The following is a 14579-nucleotide window of genomic DNA, read 5'->3' on the forward strand; positions in this document are numbered from 1 at the left end:
ATACCTGCAAAGATAATAACAATTCAGACAATATGCTGTACACCTTTTCCTCATACAGTGGTCTACGCTCTAATAAAGACCATGCCCAAATGAATCACTGGATATGTTGTCCAATTGAATAAATCAAATCTATTGGTACTTGGCGAAACCTACATTGTTCGATGAATTTAAGATCCCATTTTCAGTCTGTGAGCTTCGAAGCATCCTCCTAGGTTTAAGCATGCTGGCTTTGTATTGCTCGGCCATTTCGTGCAACATTTTCCAACCTTCATTTGCTAATTAGCTTACAGCAAGTGGACATGTGGGACACAATCTAAAATATTCAGGCAGAGTGTGTATAGGATGCATACTTAAGATGCTGATGGTGTTTGTGGCCTATCAAACAAATCAGTGGTTGTTTTTCTAGGCCACATAAACAGCACCTGACTAATCTGAAGAAATGATAACCACTCAGGTTTTGGAATAAAGATATATATACTTTTTTTTTTGTTGCTGCACTGCTACATATTCAGTCGAGACAGCATCTTTCTTGACACCTTAGATAGGCTGAAAATGAGGACACATCACCTGACGTGTGTGGAAAAGAAGGCATCTGAAAGGGAAGCTGGCACATTTGTCGAAATTTTACCGAAAACAATTGGTTTTGCGTCCCTTCTTTATTGTTGAACTGAATACTGTAATTACCAAACTGTCAGTCCCATCTTAGAGGAGAATGAAAGACAACAATGCATTATGGGATCGGGGGAGAGGGTGAATAGTGGGTTGCCTGAGTGTCTGCATTGTGGGGGAGAAGGGGGTTATGAATAGGATCTCTTATCAGCAAATTGACGTATTTGATGATTGATGACTTTGATTTATCTACTGTCTTCATGGCATTTCGGTTTTGGCTCTCCTGGCCCGTGGAAGCCTTAATGAGTCCTGCTTGCTGTAGCAGTGAGACAAAGTATGTGTTGGAAACACTGCTGCGTCAGGCTCGACACAGCTCTATCCCCTCGAGCGACCCCCTATACAGACAGCGAGGTCGGCGATACAGACGCTTTTCATTGGAGGCACAAAACTCATAGGCGGCTTTTTGTGTGTTCGAAGCTGTGTGTGTCCTCCAGGCTCCATCCCCGTCAGTGTCAAAGGAGTGCTTACTACACGATGCACTCACAGCCACAGTTAAAGCCTTAAGAGATGACTGTCTGTAGTAAGCATCAGCGCCGCAAAGAAAAGGAAAATGTATTTTACAACAGCGACTGCTTTCTACCGATGTACACCTCACTTTTATTTCTGTACAAAAACTCACTTTTATTTCTGTACAAAAACTAACTACATTGAACTTACAATTACCTAATCGGAAACGTGTCACGTTTACAAGTAGACCTCATTTTTCTTTTTCTATTTCTCAATTGAATCATTTTGCAATTTTGTCAGCCCTTTTGTGATGAAAGAATAGGAAAAGAGCTGTTGTATTTGTGTGTTGAGAAAATACTGTATACTGCACATTTACTTTGCAAGGGATAGGGGTGGCCTATATTTTGGATTCATATACAAACCATTGATGGCTACCATGAGTTCAACAAATTTGAGCTATCCAACAAATATATTTGACAAGCGTCTCGTTTATTGATGGTGGACTTACCTCTTCCTGTGCTGTAATGTTGCAGCTTGTCACTGTAGACTGCCTCCTTGGTGTAGGCCCTTTTCCTAATGGATCAACAAGGAGAGAAGAGAACCAGACAAATGAAGACCATATGACAGATGGCATAAACAAGGGTACTGCAAATGCCACAAAATAAAACGTGGCGCAAATGGAATCTGTTTGTTGCAAAGGGATGGCATGGGGGTGGGGGTGTCTGCGATGCTCAACGAAGTTCACGAAAATGAGCTGAGTTTTAATTAGATCTCGATCGGATCGCTTTTGCTTTTCATGTCTCCTCTGCCACGCCATCAAACGAGCCCGGCCTCTTTTGTGAAGGCTCAAAGTTGCGCACGGCTCAGCAGAAAATGTGACCTTCAACTATCTAAAGCAAGGACGCCTTAGCAATGTGACAGAGTGACCGGCTAATGCCAAATTAAATCAGCTCGACTTCACTAACAAGGCAAAAGTTGGAGCAGTTTAACTTGAAACTATGCTGCATTGTGGAATATGCTTGCTTGCATTGCTGCAATATAAAGCAGCTTATTTGCATGTGCTTATGTACCAAGTATTTCCCAGGGATATGATTATCAATATGACTGCGGGGGAATATAAATTATATTGAAAAGCAAAGAGATTATGTATGGTGGTCACATGGAGGTGCAGTGGTACCATTACGTTAATATTATTTGTTATACATTTATATTGTCACGAATCTACCCCTGCATTTACTTCAATGCCCCAGAGGGGAGTGGAGCTGTGGAGGAGGAAAAACAGCATAAATAAAACAGTAAATGTTGGCTAGCATTTCATCACGAGGAAGAAAAAAAACAATTCTGCACTGGGGGCACTGAAAAGGAATTGTGGTTACCTGCTACATACGATGGAGATGGCAACAAGCGAAACTATGAAGACCACTCCTGCTGCCGCTGACCCCGCAATTAGAGGAAGTTGTTCCCTCAGCTCCGATTTAAAGTCATCTAAAATGCAAAAAGACAGATGTTAAGAACATTCCTTGACTCTAGTACGTTCCAGCCGTCTCCAAATTATCATGTATTTTTTTTTTTTAGTTGGACTGTCCGATGCTCCTTTAACATGTCGCATTCCTCTGTATGATCAATTTCGTGAAGTCTGCCATGCGTTACGGAAAATATTTGGCTGACTCCTTCTTAGTTATTTTATATGAACATCTCATAGTGAGGTGAAGATCCAGATTCAAGTGCGGGTGTAGGCTTTTCAATGGCACTATCCACCACTCACCAATAATCATAATGGAATTCCTAGTGGTCATCACCAGGGAAAAAAAATCTGCATACTAACCAAAAATCATTTTTAGGGTTAGTGAACAGAAATCTGAGATACAAGCGCTTGATGGTGGCAGCGAACTTCACAGCATCAAGCGGCAGTTTGGCAGAACAATTTGTCAAAAAAGAGCCCAAGGGCTTGCTTAAAGCTATTTATTGCCAATCCCAGTTGAGGTTTACAGTCAAACTAAACATAAAACAAAGAGATTTACACACTGTGTATAAAAAACATAACTTTCCCTTATGAAAGTCTGCTAGCTTAATGCTAACATGCAATGCCAACCAGCATAGACAAGCTAACAAAACTTGTATCGATGCCACAGTCTTAAAACTCTTTAAGCAATGAATATTTGAACACAAACACTGCAGAAACACATGTTGACAGACATTACATTAGAATAGAATACAAAGAGGCATATATACTTTATCCTCTGTGGAAACACGACTAAGCTTACTGAACAGTTGTGACTATCTTCTTCGTTTGTTTTTGTATGTATGTATTAGACTGCCCCCTGGTGGCCAAGAAGGAGCTGCACAATGAATTAATCATGATACAAAAACTGTTTAGTTATTTACATTCTATTTAATTACAGTATGCTATTACTGTATATTTTTTTATGTAAAGTGCAATTTACAAACATTTGTGTTGGTAGTGGGGGCTGGAATGGATCAATTACATTTCTATTTATTTCAATGGGGAAAGATTACTTGAATGTGGTGACCAAATGAGTACGTGTCTCATAAAGCAGTGCGATTTATGAGTAAAAAAGTTCAGATTTTTATATTTAGTGGGTGTGGCTTATTATACCTGTGTGCTCAATAGACTGAACTTTGCAATACATGGGCATTACAGCATTGCCAACATAGCAAATCTAACAAGGGCCGAAGACTTTGGCACATTACTGTATGACAGAAAATATGAAAAAAAAAAAAAGAAAAAATACATCCACTTGAAAGGGCATGCTTGCATGCATTCGGCATTTTGCGTGAGTGTGTGCTTTGTGTGTGAAGAACGGTACGACTGGGTGTCTGATGGCTAAAGAAAACATACAGATGTCTCAGCTGAGAGGCGCTGACTGAAATCCGGCGAGCTTTCGCAGCGCTGAGTGACAGGTTGTGTTTGATAAACTGAGACCGAGCGATGCAGAAAGTGAGGCGGCGTGTGACTCATGCGAGGAAAAAAGAATGACAAGTGGGCCCTCATCTTTCAATATTGCCGTACCTGAAAAAGAAACTACACTTTGGAATGCTGTTTCACAAGGGTTGTACCAGAAGACATCACATAGAAAACCTAAATACTGTGTACCCCCGTACACTCAGGCAGTCATGAAAAGTCAGCTTGTGACGTGTATATAAAAAAAAGCATTTTCTATTTCTTTTGCTTTGTTGGCAGCATCTGGTAACAACCCTATGCATGTCTTTTTCAAATTAATTCCATTACATTTGGTTAAGTTGCTTTCTATTAAACAGGTTATGAATATTCAGTTTAAAATGTTCCCATGGCACAAAGGGGTGCACATAGCAGATATGTTAAACGTTATCCCTGAATATGGAAAACATTTGAAGAAACAACTGGCAGTGACTGTGGATATGAAAAAGTCTACACACCCTTGTTTAAATGCCAGGTTTTTGTGAAATAAATAATAAGACCAAACTAAATCATTTAAAAAAAACTTTTCCACCATTAATGTAACCTGCAACCTGTACAACTCACTTGAAAAAAAATATTTTAGAGAGGGAAAGTAAAAACAACTGAGAACATGTGTTTTGCTAGAAAAGCATTCAGAACTAAAGTTTAATTGATTGAATGACTGATTGAAGTGTGGACACCCTCACATAAACTTGGGATGTGACTGTGTTCAGAATTCACCAATAACATCCAAACTAATTAAATAGGAGTCAGCACACATCTGTCACCATTTAAAGTGGCTTTAATTAACCTCAAATGAAGTTCAGATGTTCGAATAGGCTTTTTCTGTCATTTATCTCATTACATATTACAGCACAAGCCATGGACTGCAGAGAGCTTCCACAGCATCAGAGGGCTCTCATTGTCCAAAAGTATCAGTCAGGAGATGGGTACAAAATGTATTCAATATACAGTATTATGGAACACAGTGAATATCTGAACAAGGGTGTGTAGACTTTTTGTAACCAACTTCCATCTAATTGGCTTTAACATTATGAGAAGGTCCTTGGAAAAAAATGGCCCCTGTCATGGGTCTTTGGACCTAAAGAATTTAAGAACCCCTGACTGGGGCAGGCTGCCTAAACGCTCATCTGTGCCCATCTCCCATCGACTTTGGCAGTGAAAGCAATGCGTGATTTTGCACGGTGAAGGCAAATCATCTGCTCCTAAACCCAATTCTCCATGTAGAATGGGGCGAAAAAAAAGAAGATAATAAAAGCGAGGCGTAGGAGCCGGCTGGGATGCACGAGGACACTGTGTGACAGCAGCTGCACACTCTTTCAGCTCGCGCATTTATCAAGAAAGTGTGTGAAGGCTGTCGCCTCGACTAACACGCTGGCGGTCGTTCTCTTTTTGATGAATTTCGGGTGTGAGAGGTCAAGACAGATGGCCTCTTTGGCGGAGTGGTGATGCACCCTGACAGTGGAAAATCACACAACCTGGTCAGTGGTAAACAGGCGCCATTTGCAATCAGTTTAACGTTCAGGCATATCTTGTCGTTGCTGAATAGTTACCATCTCTGTTGGTTTTGTCAGTAGACTTTGCACACATAATGACGCAAAAATGGCGGCCCCATTGGCGACCAGATTTAGTGTTTTAAACATATGTTTTTAGAATATATACTTTCTAGATTTAATTAAAGAGCATCAGATAAAGAAGATTTCACATTTAAAATAAACCAGGAAGTTTTGACTACTTGGGTTTACTTTCCCTTTATACAGCATGACATTTCGGCAGATTTGTTCGTAATTAGAACTTTATCAAGTTTTAGCTCTCTGTGAACAGTTACTTCTTTCAGTGAAGAAAAAAAACATGAACGTTGAGTTAAATATTCCTCATCCTCCCGACCCAACCCATTCAAATATTAACAAAAATGCACCCCCCATTCCAAAATACCATCATGGTAAGTGAGCTTTCACTTATATCGCCCTTTACTGTACTGTACTTTACTCAAAGTGCTTTAACATTCTCCTCATTCACTTACTGATGATGCAGCATCAGGAGCAACTGGAGGTTCGGTATCTTGCTCAAGGATACTTGGGCATGATCACGGGGGCCGAGGATCGAACCCACAGCCTTTGGGTTGAAAGACGACCACTCTTTACCACGTGAGCAGCGGTGTTGAGGAGAGGAAGGCAAAACCAGCGTAGCACCAGGAGGTGAAGCCAACGGGTGCGAGCGTTAGTGGCTCGGCAGCGCCTGCTGCTAAGTGCTCTGACAAATATCGTGAGGTGTTTGCGAGCCAATAAATGAAAAACAGCGAGCGTGAAGCGTGTGCCTTTGTTTTGAGGGAACATTTGTAAACACTGAGAGGGTGCATCAATGTGCCTCAGCATCTGTTTAAGCCACAATGATCAACATTCATTGCCATTCTTATCACGTCTTCCTTCACCATCATCAAATTTCCATCCATGGTTAGCAACAATACAATATATCGTCAAAAATAAACATTTAATACATTTGCAGACATGGAACAAAACCACCGGCATCAAAGTGTATTGCGTATTTCAAATACAGTGGAACCATAAAACGGAATAAAGTAAATAAACACCAGCCACGAATTCACCTGTTCGCATTTTTTTCTCTGCGGAACCTATCCTTAACGGTTTCCTGAAAAACTGATACGCTCGGTTTGTGTGCTCTTTTAATATGCCCTGAGATGCCTCAAGATGGTGCCAAAGCCCTGACTAATTGGAAAGTAACTGGTGTCAAGGGGGTATCTTCAGGTTATACATCTTGACTGTTGTAAAATCTTTGTATGTCAGGGAAGGGCATAGTTTAGTGTGGATTGTTAGCGGAGGTTTGTTACATATTTTTGCACTGAAAAAAGCACACTTCTGGTGCCACTTTTCTTTTTAAATTTAAATAATCTGAAAGCCATTTATTCTTGTGGGTAATGTTGTAAGATGAGTTTGAAATGATATTGAAGTGTTTTTGGTTCATAGTGTGGTGGATTTACAGTTTTAACTATTAATATAGGCAACTATAAAAAATTTTAGGGTGGTGTTAATTACTATACCCCTAAACTTGTACATTTACAAATTAAACCAAAATCTTTTGGGAAAAAAAAAAAGTCCCCTTCAGACTTTGGAGGCATATTTTCTCCAAATTCAGTTCAGATCAGTTTACCAAACATATACAGTATGCTAGGATTAACGAAGTGTGTTTTACTTTTTGTATACCAACAAATACAGTACGAGTAGCAGTGATGGCAACCATATGAAGACAACCATACAACCAGAAATTCAACATATAGGAGTGATGATGACATCTTACACACCTTTCTTTTTAGGTTGTTCAGAAGAATGCGGCTAAGTCAATAATAATAATAAAACAACAAAATGTACACAGTCTTCACATGAGGCGACTTCCTCCATCAATGTTTTTTTTTCCTCACTGCGTTCATTCTGCCACGATTTAAAGGGTGAGTACACAGTTTCTTATTCTTACACCGAGTATGGCAACAGAGGTTTCATGATATTTAATCCAGCTACATTCTGTGATGCTATGTTGGAACTCATTTCAATATTAGACTATGAAAATAAGATGCTACTTTGTCACTTCAGTCTCTCCAGTGCCTTTTGAAGTGACTTATACACAAATGTTGTACAACTGTCTGCTGCAAGTTGGCATGATGAGAAAATCTGTTCTCAACTTCCTTAGACGGACAGTTAAAGGTTAAATAAATACAAAAATATATAAAGTCCTAAAAAGAAGCGTCACGAACAACAAGTTAACATCCAAGAAGACCTTCGCACCTTTTTTTATTGAATGCTTCAAAAATAAACAGTTTAAAGGGGTCTTGGATGCAGGGTTGCTGTTTGTAAAGATTCTTTATTTGTTGTCGTATTATTCACTTTTGCACTTACTATACAACCAGTTTCATCGTGTTTAACAGTAGTTCTGTAACACAGCACATTCAAACCTTGATAAAAAGAAAATGTGCATCATATTCAAGACATTATATTAGCAATAATCATAGCATTATCACTTTGTGCAGCTGAAACAATTAGGGTGTGAAATACTTGTTCTGTGCAAATATCACAGGCTGGATTGATGCCTAAATGGATGGATTGACCATATTTCTAGTCCTCAATTCTTTTTTTTTTCTGCAGATCATCTTTAGACCCCTCCTCCCTCTCTCTATGTTCAACCCCCTCCCATCTCACCCCCCAAAGATCTCATCAACTACTAATCACTGCACTCCAACGCTGGAATGGCTGGGTGAAAAACAAATTAGTTTAGCATTCTGGATCAAGCACAGTTAGTTGCACAAACAAAAGATATCCTGCTTTCGCCATAATCTACACACTCACGCGTACACACACACACACACACACACACACACACAAACACACTTACATACTCTTGAACCTGAGGGTAAAGTAAATAATGTTTTCTGTGGAAACAGGAGTGCAATTGAACACTACGCTCCACATTAATCTCACCAACTAATAATACTGCAATAACAAATACAATGTTGAGACGTCAAGTATTGGTGTGTGTGAGTGAGAGAGAGAGAGAGCGAGAGAGAGAAAGAGAGGGAGGGAAATAGAGTGTGAGGGAGAGAACAGAGGACAGAGTGAGCAGTCTCTCCTGGCTTGTAGATTCTTACCATCTGTGAGGGTTTGGAAGCACATCTTGCTACTGTATTTGCCAAAACCAGCAACGGTCCGTGCCCGCACCTGGACCACATACACAGTGCCCGAGCGCAAGCCCTCCACACGTGCCGTGTTAGTCTGGCTTCGCAGGATGGTGGAGTTAATCTCCGCGTGGTCCTGAAAGCACGAATATACACACGACACACATTAGGGATGAAAACACTGCACAGAGATGAAAATGAAAAAAAAAACCTCCTCCGAAATAGTGTAGAAAGTCTTTCCAGGAAAGTGTAAGCTGTTCCTATAGGAACTGAAAAGGGACATTATGTGCTTACTGCATAGCTTCATTCATATAGTAATGCTCACTCACAAAGTCGATAGCGGCACAGCAGTAACACTTTTACAGAGCAGCTTTGCGCGTTTGTCTCTTCAGATGTGCTTTATAAGACACTTTAATTACCGCAATATGCTTTGCTACATATTCCTCCATTGTTTACCGAGGCCTATTGAGAGGCATTTATGTCCACAGAAAATCATTTTATTGCTCTAAGAACTCTGCTTTATCAGGCAAGGGACCATATTAGGTAACATAAAGTGGTTACCCTGCAAAGAAGGTGATTTCCAGAACACAAAAAATAATGACAATGAAAAAGTACAGAACTAGTCCAAAGTTAGAACAGTATCATGAGCAGCTTTTGACTAGCACTGTATATAATGATCTAGAACAGTGGAACCTTGGTTTTTGAACGAGTCAGTTTCAATCCAAGCGCGTTTATCCGAAGCATTTTGTAATTTTTGTATCAAGGGTTCAACAGCCAGCAAGGCACATTCCACAATGCAAACTTTATATTAACAATTCAATAACCCTCCAGATCTTTCCAGCAACACTCAGGCAAGATCTGCGTAATACATTCGGTGAAAAGTCAGACCAAAATAAAAGCGCATAGTACAATAACAGTATTACATCCTTTCTTGGGCCACATGGTGACTTATTTAACAGTCACACTCAATAAAGAAGCTCAAAATAGTTTGCGTACAATTGCTAAATTAACCACCATAGGGTTAAATAAAGAGTGCTGAAACTGTTAATACACTGGTGTGGTTTTATTTTGAAGCCCTGAATTTTGACAGGATGTCTTATGCCGATGTTCCCTTAGTGTTTGCCGCGCAGACCGAGAGGCTTGTTATTGGCTTGAGTCGCAAATAAAAGCTTACATTGTGGAATACACCTAGCTGTCTGTAGAATCATTTTTACACAATATAACAGAAGTTCCGACAGAAAGTACCAGTCATTTTAAAAAGAAGGCGAGAAAGACTAAGGATTCAAGAAAGAACTCAGAAAATGGCCCCCTCTCTCCCATCCTTGCTGTATACGCCATTAAGTCTTCAATAAATGGAAAAGTGATGCACTTCATTAGTCATTTATTTCGCACTGTTTTTATATGTAAACCAGCAATTAGTCTTTCTAAATTGTGTTTTTTCTTTTGGGTGTTTGTAATGGATTAATTTGATTTACATGATATTTTATGGAAAGTATTGCTTTGGGTTACGTATAATTTGGTTGTTGTCACACTGTCTGGAATGGATTTATCACAAAAATTGAGGTTCCACAGTACACCTAAATTTTTAATTTGGCTGAAGGAAAGCTGAGAACTCCTTTTGCACTTGTTGATAGTTGTGTTGTGATTCCATTCTGTCAAAAAATATTATTATTACTATTATTTTTTTTAAAGTAGTCTACTACGTATGTTGCAATTCATCATATACAGCATGCATAATTTGTACCACAGGGGGTTCTGGTCTGATAATTTGGCTTGGTAAGGTCGTAATAATATGGTAATAGGTGGAAATAGCCCATCAGTAATTTCTGATGGCTGCCACCTCCTAATACAGAGTGAATATGACAGCCTGAAAATAAGAGCACACCACACAGCAAAGATGACTGCAGGCTGCTGATTGCTTGATGAAGACATATTGTTGAAAGGATCAGCAGGGAGGCTGACGGACATGTCCATAGATATGTGAAAATGTGGTTTAATAATGCTAAACGCTGGACTGTGTCTTATGAAACATGTATGCCTTCTATGGGAACACACAAAAACTAGCTTCTTCTCTTAGGATGAGGAAGTGATGTGAGCATGAAAGAGATAAACAACATTAACGTTATAATCCAATCTGATTGGTTGAATTGCTTCATTCTGCTTGGTCTGCCGTTGTGGTAAACACGGTTATCATTCTGAACATAATCACATTAGCTCTTATTGGCTTGATGAAGACAAATGTTTGGGCTCAAGACTGGAGAATGTTCTACTTTGGGAAAATAGGTTCTTAAAATTAAATCAAATGTACCAGGTTTAATCATTTTACACCTTTTGGCCATGGCATCACACCATCTATTATCGCATCAATGAACTGAATACATAATGTATATTCTTTAGGTCTAAAGTGGCTGAGGACCCGCCAAAGCTAACTAACTGGAAACCAGACACCACCCAGTTAGCAGGTCCTAAGGCCACCGCTGAGTGCAACTAGGTGGGGTCAAGATTGGCCCACTCCAAACTCTAGCTCTAAGAACCACATCTCCATCTGTTGAGTTTTCGGAGGAGCACAGGTGACCCGACAGATGGCAAACATCCAATGGGGGAGCATCCCTTGTGGGTGTACCAGCTTGGAAGGGCTCGTTCATGCTGCCAGTCAAACGGGGATTACACACAAAAACACACAAAAACACACGCACTTAAAATTATTATTCGGCAGAAGGTTTGGGGGGGATTGCCAAGAAACTGAAGCAGTCTTTATTGCTGATGATCAATGGGAATTAGAAGGACCACATGCTAACCTGTGCCACCACGATGACAAGCGACAAGGCACGAAATTGGGTGTATGTAACAAAAATATTTTAGATAGACTTGCAACAAAATGCCTGCCTAAAACTGTGAGCTAGTGTTGAACAACTAATTATCCCGCCTACCTGGCATCTTGGGAACATATAAAAGGAACGACAGTGGTCAAATTTGGATACAATCCATGAGACTAATTGTGGCTCTATTGTAATCTTTTTGCGGAGATGGTCCAATAGTTCTACTTCTCTTGGCTACAACACTTCAATTTTTTTTTTTTTTTTTTTTTCAACGAGCCAAATGTGAGTGCAACAAAGAACTCACTTTTTTTCCTATCCACTATTTTCTATTTGTTTCTGCAAGAAAGTATCGTCTACAAACCTGGAACGGCATGGTGTGTGTGTGCATGTAAGCACGTGTGTCTGCGCGCTTTACCAAAATGCCAACCACGCAAAATGGACAGCATGGCCACTTGGCGCAAAGACAGGCATGGTTGGGGGTACCATGTGTCCTCCTCACAGGCTTGCACACATGGACACACAGACACACTCACACATGGGAAGGGGGTGCAGTATACCGTTTGAAGGAGAAGATTTTAACAGGGGTTTTGATAGAATAGAAATGTAAAACTGTGGCTGTCTGTTCCCACATGAGGGCATTACAGTAAGGCCCGCTGCACATAAAGCGATGCGTGAGTGCGCTGCGACCTGTATATAGACATTGTGTTTTACGATAATATTCAAGTATATTTATAATTTCATATGTACCTGTGGCTACAAAGCAAAGCATGGAGCGAGTCTGTCATTGAAATAAACCAATACATTCATGTGAGAATGGGGCTTTTGATCATTGACAAAAGTCTCTTAATATCCACACTCGCTCCACATTCTTGCCTGTTTGCTGCTCTTCATGGCCATCTGCTTCTACTTTTACAATTGCTTCATGTTTTTGAGGTTCAATTCAAAATTTTTTTTTAAAATACAGTACCGTGTATTCTATGTGGAGACTCAAAACACGACGCAGGTCGCAGTTTTTCCGGTGCAGCCCTAACTGTAAAATCCCATACAAAATGATTGCTTAAAAATTCTGCGATATAGCAGGGGAATGATGATTCCAATGCCCATCCATCCATCCATTTTCTACCGCTTATCCGAGGTCGGGTAGCTCACAGCAATAGCTTTAGCAGGGACGCCCAGACTTCCCTCTCCCCAGCCACTTCATCCAGCTCTTCCGGGGAGATCCCAAGGCGTTCCCAGGCCAGCCGAATGATGTAGTCTCTCCAGCTTGTCCTGGGTCGTCCCCAGGGTCTCCTCCCAGTGGGACATGCCCTGAACACCTCACCAGGGAGGCGTCCGGGAGGCATCCGAATCAGATGCCCAGCCACCTCATCTGGCTCCTTTCGATATGGAAGAGCAGCGGCTCTACTCCGAGATCCTCCCGGATGACCGAGCTTCTCACCCTATCTCTAAGGGAGAGCCCGGACATCCTGCCGCTTGTATCCGGGATCTTGTTCTTTCGGTCACGACCCACAGCTCGTGACCATTCGTGAGGGTAGGAACGTAAATCGAGAGCTTTGCCTTTCGGCTTAGCTCCTTCTTCACCACAACGGACCGAGGTGCTTAAAAAGCTCCTCGGTGACCTCAACCCCAGAGATAGGAGAGCCCGCCTCAGAGAACCCAGGCTCTGCTTCCCTCATGGGAAGGCGTGTCGATGGAATTGAGGAGGTCTTCTAAGTATTCTCCCCACCGGCTCACATCGTCCCGAGTCGAGGACAGCAGCGCCCCATCCCCACATAATACAGTTTTGATGGTGCACTGCTTCCCCCTCCTGAGACGCCGGATGGTGGACCAGAATTTCCTCGAAGCCATCTGGAAGTCTTTCTCCATGGCCTCACCGAACTCCTCCCATGCCCAAGATTTTGCTTCAGCGACCACCAAAGCTGCATTCTGTTTGGCCAGCCGGTGCCCTTCAGCTGCCTCAGGAGTCCCACAGGCCAAAAAGGCCCGATAGGACTCGTTGTTCAGCTTGATGGCATCCCTCACTGTTCGGGGATTGCCGCCAAGACAGGCACCGACCACCTTACCCAACCCCAACGTACCCCAACGCACAGGCTTCCACTGGCTTTCCAATGGAAATATAAGAACTTTTTTTTTTTTTCATTTATTGTGAAGGTCAACCAGTGTCTAATAATGGATTTTGTCAAACATTAGAGGTTCCACGGATTATTGAAGAAAGAAGCAATCGTATTTTTTGAATCTGTATGAAATGTAAAGAAATTGAATACAAATACACATACAATTAATAATGACTCTTCCACTCCTGAGGTACTACAAGGACGCCTTATTCATGTTAGCGTGCAAGACAGACTATATGTGAGGGAAAACTTCAGTTGGCTCAGTTCTCCTAGTCTATTTTTTTCATCTTCTTTTCAGCCACTTCCTTTGGGATGACTGTACCCTTATTCTGCTCACCTGGAGACTGACGAGCTAGTGGAGTGTGGAAACAAACAGAGGGAGAGAAGAAAGTGGTTCTGAAGGAAGAAATGCAAAGCCCTGTTTTTCTATTTGAAATCTAAAGTCATCTGCATAATATCTGTGCGTCTTCTGTTTCTGTTCGTTTGAGTTTCTCTTCTGAGGAGTTCATAATTGTATAAGAAGCAAAAGTGAAATTTCAAGAGTTGTGGAGTTGTTCCAACACTTCAGAATTTGGTACCACATGAGGGATAAATAAATTCTGCTATTAAATGGCACATAGCGCTGCTAAAGCACCTATACACTCGCTCTCTGTCTCTCTCACACACAAACACACACACACAAACGCAAACTCACAAGGGGCTGTTCTGCTCCAGCTTTAATGGAGGGCCTGACCTCTGATATGCTGTGTTATTTCCACCCTCCCAAAATTTTCAGGAAAATAATAGTACAGCTGTTGGGGAAAATGGGGGGAAGAGCACAATATTCCACTTTTTTGCCTCTCAAAACTAAGTATCCTGAGATGACTTGCTTGAAAATGATGTGTGGCATC

At 41.1% G+C, this 14579-nt stretch overlaps 1 protein-coding gene across 7 annotated transcripts in view; it reads right to left on the reverse strand.

Annotated features, from left to right (window-relative positions):
• LOC133411247 (ephrin type-B receptor 1-B-like) overlaps positions 1-14579 on the reverse strand; it is a 188973-nt gene that overhangs the window by 30367 nt on the left and 144027 nt on the right. For all 7 annotated transcript variants that reach the window (XR_009769643.1, XR_009769642.1, XR_009769639.1 and 4 more), the window contains 3 exons: positions 8730-8892; positions 2493-2601; positions 1625-1689 (listed from right to left, as the gene is read on the reverse strand). Coding sequence is in view for 1 of the 7 variants with exons in the window: in XM_061693348.1 (XP_061549332.1) it covers positions 1625-1689; positions 2493-2601; positions 8730-8892 (337 nt within the window). In the remaining 6 variants the exon portion in view is untranslated. The remainder of the gene's footprint in view (positions 1-1624; positions 1690-2492; positions 2602-8729; positions 8893-14579) is intronic.

The sequence above is a fragment of the Phycodurus eques genome, chromosome 13 (assembly GCF_024500275.1).
Source record: "Phycodurus eques isolate BA_2022a chromosome 13, UOR_Pequ_1.1, whole genome shotgun sequence".
NCBI classification, from domain to species: Eukaryota; Metazoa; Chordata; class Actinopteri; order Syngnathiformes; family Syngnathidae; genus Phycodurus; species Phycodurus eques.